Genomic DNA, 14,439 nt, shown 5'->3' on the forward strand with positions numbered 1-14,439 from the left:
ATGTCTTCACATAGGCAGAATGAGGTAAGAAAGTCTATACATTCATTGCACAAGCATACACAAATGTTCACAAGTGTACAACAGAGCCTAAAGCAGTATATTTTGTTAAATACACTTTAAGTGCTTTAAAAAATCTATAACATAACCAAAGATATTAAACATTACAATTATGCGTTCCTTCTGAACTTAAGGAATTCTTGAGATATGTAATCGCCATAATGCTAAATATTTAACAAGAAAAAGCAGATAATGTCTGTACCAACCCTGTTACATTGGAATGCCTTGTAAGTACAAGTGATGAGGTTCTATAAATTAAACTTCAAGTTCTTTAGAATATCTTGCAGACTCCTTAACTCTATTCCTTACCAAGTCTGTAACAAATTAACCTTGAAAAAGTGTCTCTCTCTCTCAAAAATTAATGTCTGCTTGAGAACCAAAGTTCAAACAGTATTTTCAAAAGAACTAGTCCAGACTAGTTTCTAGCAAGAGAAAATTAAGATTAAACAATTACTTACATGGAAGGCAAACTGCCCTGAGAAATCATACATGCCACAGGAATGCATCAAACTTAGAGTATTTCGAACTGCTTCAGGGCTCAGTACTCTCTCACCAGTAATTGGACAGAAACCACCATTAGCCAGTGTTGCAGCCATCACGCTGGCTGATTCACAAGTTACTTCAATGGAGCATAGCTAAAAGGAAGAAAAAACTGAATTCTAAAAATTTAGGTTCACATTATTTTTCATACTACAGTTGACTTTTAAGGAAATCTGAGTTTTTTTGGTATCTCATACAGATCTGTAATCTTTCTTCCAAGAAAAATTTTAATATAACTTGATAACATTCCAAAGATTTTAGTTTGAACAAAGTTCAAGCCCCTCTAAGGTTTACTGATTTGCCCAGTTATCTAGTCTTTTAGACTAGGCAAAACAATCGAAAGAGCCAGCCCCTAAGCACTAAGATTTGTAATTGCCCCAAGAGATATTCAAAGTTGCTTAAATATTAATACTTACTATTGGATACACTAACAATTATTTTTTATATCAAAAGAAAAAGGAGGAGTCATGATATATTATTAAGATAAAACATACATTAGTATTATGATAGCATCTACATGAAAATTGCCACTTTAAGGAAAAAAAATGCTAAAATGCCTGACATTTCACACTATAACAAAGCTCAGCATCTCCACATAGCAATATGCAAAAAATTAAGGGAAGATAACTCTAAGACAGCTCTAGCCTGGATACTCTGTGTGCCTAAATCAAAATGCTACCTTTTAAACCATTTATTAATAATCAAATATTTATTTGATATTGATTATGGGTGATGGATAAACTATGATGAATTAAAAAAGGCAAAGTCCAGGTACAGTACAGTTTGAAAATTTTGCATTTAAATGTAATCAAGGGGATCCCTGGGTGGCTCGGTGGTTTAGCGCCTGCCTTTGGCCCAGGGCATGATCCTGGAGTCCCGGGATCGAGTCCCACATCAGGCTCCCTGCATGGAGCCCGCTCCTCCCTCTGCCTATGTCTCTGCCTCTCTCTCTGTGTCTCTCATGAATAAATAAAATATTTTAAAATAAATAAATAAATAAATAAAATCAAAATAATGCGAAGTTTTGATTGTGCAAAATAATGCATGGTTTACCATAGCAAATCCAAATTTACTCATAAAACTGAAACAGTAATTATGCTCCATTTTAGTTTTCCTCAACAGCATCCAAAACTGTGGGGGCTGGAGGAGGAAGGAGAGGAGAAAGAGGATAAGAAGGGGAGAAGAAAAGACTGGATTCTCAACTTGCAAGTTTTACAAGAGGCCCAAAGGTGTTTGGAAACAGCAGGAAGGAAAACTAATTCACTACTGAGCATTAGGAAACTGACTGGGAACCACTTATGGCTTTTACTTTTGCTTATGTATATTAAAATCTCTTCCCTTTTTCTTCAAAACTACCAAACCTACTTACTATACTTAACCAGACAGCAAAGACTTATAGGAGATCTAATCATGAAAGGCTTTCTAAAATCAGTAAGATTTAAATTCCTATGATCATTTCCTAATTTATACTTAGTATTTTTTTTTTAATTTTTTTTAAATTTTTATTTATTTATGATAGTCACAGAGAGAGAGAGAGGCAGAGACATAGGCAGAGGGAGAAGCAGGCTCCATGCACCGGGAGCCCGACGTGGGATTTGATCCCGGGGCTCCAGGATCGCGCCCTGAGCCAAAGGCAGGCGCTAAACCGCTGCGCCACCCAGGGATCCCCTATACTTAGTATTAATTGGAATTTTGTTTGTCATAAGATGATATACTAATTTGACAAATCCCAATTTGAGAGCACTTCCTGATACCCTGACGAATGTTCAATTACATACAGCCCTTCTCCAAAAATATAAGGCTTCTATGGCCTTCTCTTGACTTTTGCCCAGAAGTGCAGACATTTCACATTAGTAGCATCTAGGCTGTAACAGCCAAAGTATGTATACCAAAGGAAAAGAAACATTATCTGTATAGAAGAAATTCATATGGGCTGGAGGAAAAATAAGGGCTACAGGATAAAAGTAACTATGATGCTATATTTTATTTAACACTTTATAGCTTCAAAGAAATTTCACACACATTAACTCAGGTTGTCTTCAAGGTAATGCAGAATGTTAGGACAAGCATGTGCTACACATAATCAAACTAGGTCTAAGTAACTGAAATTAGGTCATATGGCTAAAAAGTGGCCAGATTAGGCCTTGAATTTATATGAATAGCCTGTATTCTTGACTCACAGTTCTTCACATCAGCAGGTGAAAAACTGCCATCAAAATCTATTTCATTATCAACCTCTCCTATATATTTTTTAAGATTATTACAAAATTGAAATTCAAGTACTTCTTTAAAAGTAAAGACAGACAAATGTAAGGTTAACTAGAAATCGATACTAATTAATTAGTTACTACGTAGTTTAAATTGGTCCATCAGAGGCACCAATTTATTAAATTACAGATTTAATAATGAACTGAATGAACTGAACTGAAAACACAAGGAGAAAAGAGGGATGTCCAGGGAGGCTATTTAAAACTGAGTTCTGGAGCACCTAGGTGACTCCGTTGGTTAAGCTTCTGTCTTCAGCTCAGGTCATGATCCATCCTGGGATGGAGGCCCCACATTGGGCTCCCTGCTCAGTGGGGAGCCTACTTCTCCCTCTCTCTCTCTGCTCCTCCATCCCCACTCATGCTCGGTCTCTCTCCCAAATAAATTAAAATCTTAAAAAAACCCACAAAACATAAGTGAGTTCTATAACCACAGCAATCTATGGGAGTGGCCCACCTCCTTCCTGAATGTAGAGAGCTACTTTAACTTAGAAAAAACCCATCATATGATACTGCAAAAATGAATTAACTGAAAGAAAAACTACTTTAAGATGCTATGAACCCTCTGATAAAAAAAAAAATCCTCCAAACAATATTGAAAAGTTAAGAAATCAACTTAGTCATAATAAGGATAAGCCAATTTCTGGAGTTACACATCATTTTTGACACTTCTTAAATATAATGTTTGTTGTTGTTGTTGTTTTAATATAATGTTTGTATAGAAAAAAACTTTCCCTATATCTTGAGGCATAATATATTTTAGGAGAAAAAGACATGAAATTGTCTTTCATGAAGGCTTTTCTTTTTGAATGTCAATGATAAATGTATTTGTCTTAAGCTGGAGCCATGATTTCACAGACACCTATATTCTGCAAAATGTCACAGACTCACTTCTAATTCAAAGAGAGTTAAAGTAAGTTACCTGGAAATAGAAGTCTAATATACCAACCATGTCTGTGCCTTCTGGAAAACACTGGAAAAACAAAAAGACAATTAAAAATAAGAATATACGCACATAAAACATAAAGATTAAATTTAAAATGTACACAAATATTTCATCTTGAGAAAACAGCACATAATCTATAAAAGAGTATAAGTGTGAAATATGAAGAATGATAAAGTAAAACTATATCACATACAGATTTCTAGATACTAGTTTAACAATGATATGCTGATTCATAATTTATAAATTAAATTACTGGACTACCCTCTTAAAATTTAAAAAGTAACTATAATCAGCAAAGTCTGGCATTACACTTTTGAAAAAATGGGCTAATCCTTAAGCAAAACTTGCATTAATATAACTAGTCAAATACTTGAATGCCAGATAGCAAATCAATTTAATATTAACATTTTGATACCATTAACTCAAGGGTGTCTTGTAAAAACTTCTGCACCTTAAAGAGTAGTAAGTTGCTTAAAAGCTATTGTTGAGTTCTTAACATACATCTTTATATGTTTTATTTAATAAAATAAGTTAAAATAGAAACAAAAATTCAAAAACCTTTTTTTCTTTCAGGTAATATCCTATTGCAAAATTTCTATCTCCACTTTCTCTTTCAGACTGAAACCTAGGAGGAAAAGAAAATAGCTTTATTTATTTTCTGTAAGAGTATGACTATACCGTAGTTTAATTTGTATAGCAAAGTACAGTAAAAAGAACACTGATCTAAGAGTCAAGACTTCTGGGTTCCAGTCCCAGTTCTGTCAATAGGCTATGTGTCTTGGGGAAGTCATTTAAGTGACAATTCTTTCAGTCTTAAATTCCTCAGCTGTAAAAGGACTTAAATGATCTAAGGCTCTTTGAAGTCTTCACATTTTGTGAATAAAGAAGCTAATTTAAAAATTATTAAATATTCCACTATTAAACAATATACTAAAAAGTTGCAACATCTTCTGGATCCTCCAAAAGTACAATAATTAATTCCAACTGAGGGAATCCATGGAAATTTCACTGAGAGAGGGATACATGAAATGGGCCTTTAGTCATTTGTTGGATTAACAGATCTCAGGGGTAAGCCTAGGTAGTGGCAAATTCCATGCAGCATAAACAAAGTTACAAGTATAAAAGGCAGGACTTCACTGAATAGAATGACACATATTCTGACGTATCTGGAAAATAGGGTTCATGGAGAAGAGTGGAGAAACATCAAACTAGCAAAGGGGACTAGGACATTATCAAGACTAATAGATGCTAAAAATTGCTCCTGATTGCCAACAAAATGAAAGCTTAAGGGCTTTCAATCAAATTATCTCGTCAGAACTGCATTTTAGAAGAAGAAATATGACATCATTTGGGAAAGGGAAAAAAAAGAAAGGATGAGTGATGTTACTAGGAGACTAGAGTAGTAAAGAGCCACCAAAAGCCTAAACTTAGGTAGTGATGATAGGAATGGAAGGAGATGTATGATCAAACACGAGAATAGTTTGGCAAGTCTTCAAACCTGATGGGAAAGAGGAGAAACAGGGTGAATGAAGTCTGGTACAAAAGTCTAGATTTTTAATGCAGTCTACTGAAAGGATCGTGATACCAACTGATGGGAACCTGGAACAAAGAGGAGTTTGAGAAGAAAGAGAGTAAGTTTTAATTTAATTCATTGGTAGTACATTTAAGAAATCAACCTACAAGGGTCTAGATGGCTGCTGACAAAAGAGCTGAGCATGACACTCTGTATGGCTGATCATGGAGTGGGAGGTGGCAGTCCCACCTAACTATGCATTTTAAGGTTCCTCTGGTTAGAAAAACAATGCTGGATGTAGAAAAGCTCTTGAAAATAAACTTGTCAACTTGCCATACCTAAAAAAAAAAAAATCAACATAATGTACTAACTACTCAGCAATTATCACAGCACCTAGCATATAGCTCTGTTCATCAAACACCATATCAAGTGTCTATTATCTGCCAAATAACAGAAATACAAGTGTGAACTGGAACATATTCTATCCAGGTATAAAGAAGATCAGAATCTAATAGTGGTGATAAGGCAGAGAGAAATAGATTAAGCACAATTAAATATGGTAATATGAGAGCACATAAGAGAAGTGAGATGAGATTCATGAAAAACTTCCTAGAAAAGATACTTAAGCTGATGAATAAAAGTTGGGAGACAAACCTGAAACTTTTCCCCTCCTGAAACATGTAGTACAAAGTATTACCCGGTTAGTATTCATGTCAAAACTGTTTAAACTTTAACCATAGGAAACAACCAGACCTACTCAACATGGGGAATGAATATCCACTATAGCCCATGGGGCAGATGCTGCCTATTTTTATAAATAGTTTTTTGGAACACCATCTCATATGGTCTCTGGCTGCTTTCCTATTAAAACAGTAGAACAAGTAGCTGCAACACAGAGTCTATATAGCCCACAAGTCTAATAGATTCACTCTCTGGTCCTTCACAGAAAGTGAGTTAATTCCTGCTTTGTAAGACAAGTGATTGGCACTCCTGAAAGAAAGCCATTTAATAAAATTTTATAAAGCAAGGGTGTAGGGCAGGGGAACTCTTCTATTTTAATAAAGCAAAAAAGACATAAATGTATTGCATGAGCTTTGATTAATTCCTGGGGAAAAAAGGCCAGAATAGGCAATTAGGGGACAATTGAGGACATTTACATATTAATGGTACTTTTAAATTAATGTTTATGATCTTAAGTATGTTGACAGTATTGTGGTTCTGTAGAATATCCTTATTCCTAGAATACACATGTTGAGTTATTTAAGAGTGAAATATTATGGTAACTATTTCTATTATTTCAGGAAAAAAAAATCTACCACTTACATGTATATTTACATATATGTACATATACAGAGAGATACACGTTTTTAAATGCCTCTGTTTAAAGAGTTTAAGGAAAAGCAGATGAGACAAAATATTAATCAGAAAATATGGGTGAAAAAAAAAAAAAAAAAAAAGAAAATATGGGTGAAAAAAAAAAAAAAAGAAAATATGGGTGAAAGATATCCAAATATTCATTGCTTATTCTTTCAACTTTTCTGTAGACTGGCAAATTTCAAAATAAAAAATTGGGGTGAAAGTCATTAGCCAAGGACAGGTAAGATAGGGGTGCCTGGGTAGCTCAGTCAGTTAAGTCTCTGCTTTCTTGGTTTCAGCCAGGTCATGATCTCAGGGTCTAGGGATGGAGCCCGGTTTCAGGCTCCACAACTCAGCTTGGAGTCAGCTTGTCCTTCTCTCTCTGCATTCCCCTCCCCCAACTCAGGCACATTGGCTTGCTCCTTCTCAAAATAAATAAATAAAATCTTTAAAAAAAGAGAGAAGTAAGAGATGTAGTACAAAGAGAAAACTAAATATCACTAATTTAATGTAAAGTTGGGGTCCCTTCTAATTCTATAATTACTCACAAGAAGTTTATCAAAACTACTGAAAAGCATTTAAGGGTTCTCCCTCAGGTAATTTAGAATTAATTTCCCTCTAATGACCAAATTTTAAGTATTTATTCACTGAAGTAAGCTCTAGGACCAACAAAGGAAAATAGATGAATTCTAAGTATACTGTGTATTATAATATAGAGGGAGGGGAAAAGGGAAGGAGAGAGGAGGGACAAAACAGTATTTAAAATAAAATTCTATAATCCAGATATTTTTGTTAAAGAGGCTTGGCCTATTTATAAAAACCGTATGTCACAAATCAGACTCACGTTGCATTACTGAATCCAACATATTCATTGCCAGCCATCTTATTCAAAAACTGCATCACCTATAAACCAAAATTAGAAAGTATTAGTCAAAAAACAAATAAATAAGGAATATAAATACAGTTTGAAAACAATTCCATGTTACACTTACATAGTCAAATTTTTCAGCATTATTCACTCCTTGCTGCAAAGAAATGAGACAAATATATTAATATAGATATCACCCCACAGTTAAGTTTTAAGTGAATATAATATCAAAATTTCAAAGTGCTATCATTATAATTAATATACTGTGCATTAGTACTTTTAAGACTAGGAAATACTTCTACAATAATTTAATATTTACATAAACTTTTTACATGTTCATTAACACCAATATGTTGATAATGGAAGGGAATGCTTTATTTTAAGTATCTTTACCCAACCCAAAGTTAAAAAATTTTAGTTACCCCAAATTCCCTTATCTTTCATGACAACATAAAATATTCTAGAACGTCATTTAATTTCATATTTAGAAAAAAACTTAAAATAAAGTTTCACCCTTAGAAAAGAATTGAGTATTTATAAATTATGGTTTTCAATTAAGAACAATCTACTCATATTTTTAAAATAACCTTAAACCAGCATTAGAGTTAGAAGAATGAGTTATGTTGCAAAACTAATCTTTTATAATTCTAGTATATGCAAACATTCTGAATACATTTTGCTAGTGTAAAGAAAGCTCTACCTTTAATATCTCATTTGTTTTAACAATACTTGAACTAAAAAAATATATATTCCGCAGTCTCTAAAAAATTAGCTACATATGAATTTAGCATTATGCCAATTCAAAGCATGGAAGATGTATTGTTTCATCACTTCTATTTCTGACATGTTAGCTACTGCAAATGTCAATAGGAAAAACCTATGTATCGTAGATCAGTTCAAGTAGCCAAATGGTTTCATTTTACCTCGGCGAAGTTTACAAAGCAGTAAGATGTAGATCTGAAATCAAACGTATTAATTGGTGATGTGCACCCAATAGAAACAATACATCTCTAATTTTTAAAACAGGCTTAAAATAAAATTTGACAACTAAAAATTTAAAAACAAATTTCTTAGCTCTCAAAAATTCCAAAACATTACATTTTAAAATTTTATTATGAGGGGGAAAACTGTACCAGAGACTTATTTAACTGAATAAAGCCAGGTTCATCCACTTTACAAATGGACTGGAATGTGACTGATCTGTGAAACCTTACAAATCAACTTATTTAAGAAAGGATGTCAATCACATATACAATCAGTAGCTGCAAAGAACAGACTGTATCATCAAAATTAGGCATTAGCAAAGCTTAAACAAGGTAAAAATAATTTAGCTACCGCCATATTGTAATCACTATCTATGTATTTTCTCTAAAGTACCCTTTGACATATTTTAAGTTTTCTTTCCTTATAATACACCAGAATTCAAAATGTAGAAATGTAACTCCAAAGCTGTTCAATGAAAAATAATTAAAAGAAGAAATTACCAACTTCATTGAACTGTTGCAGTTGTCAAAATATTCCATAGATCCTAATGCTGTAAAATATGTAACAACATTTAAACCACAAAAACCTTTTTAACCTTTGAAAAAGAAAAAAAAAAAAAAGAAGAAGCAACTCTTTTGGAAAAGGATCTCAGCATTTGTATTGGGATGTTACATGGATAATTACCATTATACAATTAATCAATGTAAAATAAACAAGTTATACTGAACTTTCATTCTCTGACCTAAACTGTGCCCTACAGAACAAATACAAATTTTCTTTATTTAGCTGTCATGGTTAATAAAAAGAAAAAAAAAAAACTGTTTCAACTCCAGGCTATGGGCACATGCTTGGTCTACTTTGTAACTTTCTACATTAAAGCACAATTAAATTTTGCTTCTATGCTGTCTTTAAAAACAATTGATATTTACTAATGTCAATCATTATATAACATTTTGGATAAGCTACTTGAAATGTCCTAGGCAGATTATATAAACAAGCAAAATAAAGTGTTTAACTGATTTTTCTTGACCCAAGAAGGTCTCGCCCCAAAATTTAAATGTGAAAGCACTTGATTAACGTTTGTTCTTACTATCTACTCTGAAAATAGTATTTAACTCAAGTCAATAAAATATATTTGCCCCCATTATCTCTTGGGAAGATTCTGTGTACCTCAGGGATATGTGGGCTTTAATAATCATTACAAAATGTCAAGTTATTGTAATTCCTAAAAAAATACTGTATAAAGTTTATTTGCATAACATTAGGAAAAAAAAGCACACATTACAAAATTAACTAGAGTAAACCCCCCCCCATAAGCAAAAATATAAACTGTAAAAAAATATCCATTATCATTATCTAATAGTAGGGTACAGAGGGGTAGAGGAAAAGAGGTTATGAAAATCAGAAGCCAGGTAAATGGGGGCTAGTTCCACTATCATGTTTATTTTGTATGTTTGAAATATTTCATAAAAAGTTAAAGAAAAAATGTTAATGTCTCGTGTTAACTTACAATGGTTACTTTAGAATATATTTTTCTCTTTGACATAGTAATTGATTTTTAATTAGTTCACGTATAAGTAAATTATTTTCTACTGCTAGAATAAGGAAATAAATCTATTTAAAATTTTGACAGATGTGTGAGTTGAGAAATCTTGTTGAAACAGAATTGGATAGAAATAGAAAGGGTTTTGTTATAGCAATACCACTCAGTTCTTTACATATCTACCATATTACATATAAAAGTCACACAGTAATCCATCCTTAGAAATTATAATGCTCTAACAACTTGATTAGATCCTCCGTCCATTTTCTTGAAACCAAAGACCTAAAACAACCTAGTACCAGAGAGCTTTTTCCCCTCGTTATGATTCATATCCTCAATACCACTGACTCTAATTCAAAAGTGTTCTCTTCTATTGTTGCCCCAGAGGTTTTTACAACCTGAAGCAGTGCACCATAGTAAAATTTGGGACATATGAGAAGTATGCCTTTTTATGAAAAATGGGAGGAAATTTGGACCAATGATAGACTAATTTTAAAAAAGACACACATGGAAACTGAGATTTGGAAACTGATAGTCTTAAAACTATCAAATGCCCCTTTATCTCTTGGAAAAAAATTCCCATAACCAGGGATACATTTATCCCAGTTTTAAATCACTGTACAACCATTATTAGATATGTTATTTTAGGGGCAGCCCGGGTGGCTCAGTGGTTTAGCGCCGCCTTCAGCCCAGGGTGTGATCCTGGAGTCCCAGGATCAAGTCCCACATTGGGCTCCCTGCCTGGAGCCTGCTTCTCCCTCTGCCTGTGTCTCTGCCTGCCTCTCTTTCTCTGTCTCTCATGAATAAATTTTTTTTTTAAAAAAAGATGTTATTTTAATCTTAGAAAAAGTTATAGTGATAAATAGTAAGTACAGTAGAAAAGCTTAAAAAAATAAATTGGAGCAAATATATTTACCAAATGATTTATCAAATCCATTTGCCAAAAGATTTTTATTTATTTTTATTTTTATTCTAAATGATTTTTATTTTTTGTATGAAAAAGTGTGTATTAGAGCAAGGACCAATGGGCAGAATGAGCTGCACTGTGATTGTAAGGAATGACTGATTATATATACATTTAAATTGGAGGAGTAGAGATAAAGGACATTTCTAAAAGGATTTTCATATGTTAAAGAAGACTTACAGGATCCTGGAGATCAAATGACTTTTAAAAAGCAAAGCACATTTTGTTTGAAAAGGGTAGTAATTAGATCCGGAGACTGGAAAATCATACAAATTAATTTCTCCGTAAACATACCTACACCAAGTTAAAGAATTTCCATTTCACTGAAAAAAACTTTATGAAAGAAAAAGTGATAAAAAGGCAGAGACTTGTGAACATTGGCTGTTCAAAAAATTAATATAAATATACTGGAGTGTTTTTATAGCTTTTTACAACATACTCCTAAACTGAATTATGTATTTTACATTAAAACATTGGTGAAAATATTACAGTCAACAGGAACATCTAATAAAATAAAAAATGATTCATTTGAAGTCAGTGCATTAATCATTTAGTTTGTAAAGAAATCACTTGATTCCATTCATAAAGTATGGAGTGTAAAAGCCAACTGAAAATTAGAGATCACACAGGAAAGAGGCATAAAAAAGAGGCAAGAAGAAGTAACCAAAAATGATTTTATAGAATTACTCTTAGTTTAATCTTGCCACAGAAAATGCCTTAAAGCTAAAAAATACTTGGAAAACTTAAAATAGATATTACAGGTAAAAAATAAGGTTCTAAATGTAGTATTTTATAGATTAATCCTAAATATAAAGGGAAAAGTGAACTCTGTTGGCAATGAATCATCTGCCTTTCATTAAAAAAAACTCAAACAATTCAACTGACATAAACATGGAGTAAATAAAACAGTAACAATAAAATCACTAAGTCGAAAGGCATCAGCCAGTTCTCCCCAGAGCCACAAACCACTTAAAAGTGTGGCTTAAGTGCATCCAACAGGTTACTGCTAACATAACCAAACTGAGCATTATATACATACATACAAACTAAACTCATCTTATTTTCATGGAGTAAGATTAAACTGTCTTTTAAAAAGAGAAAGTCTGATTTTTTTAAATTTAAAAATAGTTCTGATGTAAAAATAAAATTGAGCTTCTTCAAAAGACAAAAACTGGAAACTACCACTAGAATAAAGAGAGACAGAAGCAGAGAAGACAATGAAATTTATTCTTTATCTTCAAAATAAAAAGGCAGAAGTATAGCAATTATCTTGTAATATGTTGTCCTCATTTTCCCACCCTAATCCTGAAGTCATCCGGAAATCTTAACTTTTAAACTAAAACTAGGTAGCTTTACCACTGCAAAGAAAAAAAAATATGTATGTATACTATTTCATCCAGAGTTAACTGTGCTTTTAAATTTTTTACTCTTCCCTTTAAATCAAGCAACCATATCATCATATAAAACAAACTGCATCAAAAAGTATTCTTTTAAACTTAATAGTTACCACAAAGAAAAAGAAAGGATAGTTTATAGTTTTAAAATTATGTGCATTTTAAGTACAAAATGACATTTGGTTTTTTTGAAGGTATTTACCTATATAAGCTTTGTTTAAAATTTAAAATTTTGGAGTTTTCCTACAAGTTTAGTAGTTAAGAATTTATGCAACAGGTTCCTTCTGTCCAAATCCTCCTTTTTTTCCACAATCTGCTAATCCTTTTGAACATTTGCTCTGCCTCTTCCCCCATTTCCTGAGGATCACCTCCAATCCTACAAGGAAAAAATATCAATACTACAAAATTAAGAAATAAAGAGTCTTACTAAAGACTCTACTTAATTTTTGGGGGGGGATGGGAGAAGACTAATAACATGAAGAGAATGTTTTGATAGCATTAAATAAAGTTGAAGTTTGAAAGAAAAAATAGCCTTAAGGTCATTAACTCAAAGAGCTAAACAAAATTCACATCTAGTTAGCCATGGTAAAATATATCCACGCTTTGTGTACTCAAATGCAAGCTCCTTGAGAAAAGGGGTAGTTCCTTACAGATAGTAGGGACTGACTAATGTCCAAAGAATGCCATATTACACCCACTAAAAATCAGATGTGACTTTTAAGCCAATAAATTGTTATCTTTTGTACAAGTTAAAATAAAGAAAATAAAATTTCTGCTTTTTGGACAATATAACCATGCTGGGTAAGACAAGGATGTCATCTAGAGAAACAGCAAACACCTACATTAAATATGCACAGCGGATTCTAATGAAGAACAAACAAATCAGATTTAGCTCAAGCCTGGCTCTACTTGCTGTCAGTCCCTAAGGCTCAGTTTCTCACTGCATCTGTGTAAAGTAAGAAGGCTGGACTTGAAGACCCTTCTCGCTACGGTTTTGTTACCTCAATTTCGATTACCAATTCATAAATACGTGATCATACAACTTGCACAGATCACATACAAATTTTTAGAGGAGTTCTGAATTTTTTTAAAACAGCCTAAAGAAAGTGTTATGTTCTAGGGCAGTCAGTTTTACAGAGGGAGATGAAGCTTACCCCTCCAACACTTAGGATGAACGTCATTTAAGAAAAAGAAACTTGTGAAACACTTCTAAAAACAAAACAAAAATTCCAAGAAAGTGACCTTAAAAATAAACTATATCCCAAAGCCTCATTTTTCAACTGTGCCAGTAAATTAAAAATGTTTATATATTTAAAATCACTAAAAAAAAATAAAAAATAAAAAAATAAAAATAAAATCACTGATCAAATTTATAAATACCAGATGACTCAGTTAAATTTTTGCACTGTTGGAACACTGAACCACACTTATGTTGTGTATACGTATTTCTTTCACTGTCTGTGTTTATGTTAATGTGGCTCCATGTGACTTTTATGGCTCCTGACTGAACATGGGAAGTGAAACTGATGAAGTGATGGTGTGATATGACCAGACATGCATTTCTCACATGCAGCATTTCAGCAGAGTATATGAAACCCATATAAACAAAAGATGTTTAATTGCATGCAGTTAAGGAAGGCTTTTTAAAATCATCTATAAATACCCTTTCCTGAAAATAGTATTGGTGTGCTACGTTACTCTTTCTCCAGTATAAGATGACGGATCAGCTTCAAAGGGTCTGTGAACTCCTTAAAGTTTATATAAAATCATTATACATGAACATTTTTCTGGGAAGACCCAAAAAAGGTAAAAAAGGTCTGGAACCATTCTAGTAGTTTTCTCATCAAGCACTAATATATAGGTTGTAGTATCATAATTTTCCTCACCTCTAATTTACTACTTGTTCAAATCTAAACAGTAATTAATGAGACTTTTCTCTCATCGCAATGTTTACTAAATTTCACTGTAAGGACCCATTTATACTTGTGTCCACCTCACACTACAAGGCAA

General features: G+C 32.7%; 1 protein-coding gene across 3 annotated transcripts in view; it reads right to left on the reverse strand.

Annotated features, from left to right (window-relative positions):
• Positions 1-14,439, reverse strand: part of GLS (glutaminase) — a 75,325-nt gene that overhangs the window by 34,948 nt on the left and 25,938 nt on the right. For all 3 annotated transcript variants that reach the window (XM_072812739.1, XM_072812741.1, XM_072812742.1), the window contains exons 8-12: positions 7,669-7,701; positions 7,521-7,579; positions 4,366-4,432; positions 3,784-3,834; positions 516-692 (exon numbers count right to left, since the gene is read on the reverse strand). In XM_072812739.1, the coding sequence (XP_072668840.1) occupies positions 516-692; positions 3,784-3,834; positions 4,366-4,432; positions 7,521-7,579; positions 7,669-7,701 (387 nt within the window). The remainder of the gene's footprint in view (positions 1-515; positions 693-3,783; positions 3,835-4,365; positions 4,433-7,520; positions 7,580-7,668; positions 7,702-14,439) is intronic.

This window comes from Canis lupus, chromosome 36 (assembly GCF_048164855.1).
Source record: "Canis lupus baileyi chromosome 36, mCanLup2.hap1, whole genome shotgun sequence".
Classification (NCBI taxonomy): domain Eukaryota; kingdom Metazoa; phylum Chordata; class Mammalia; order Carnivora; family Canidae; genus Canis; species Canis lupus.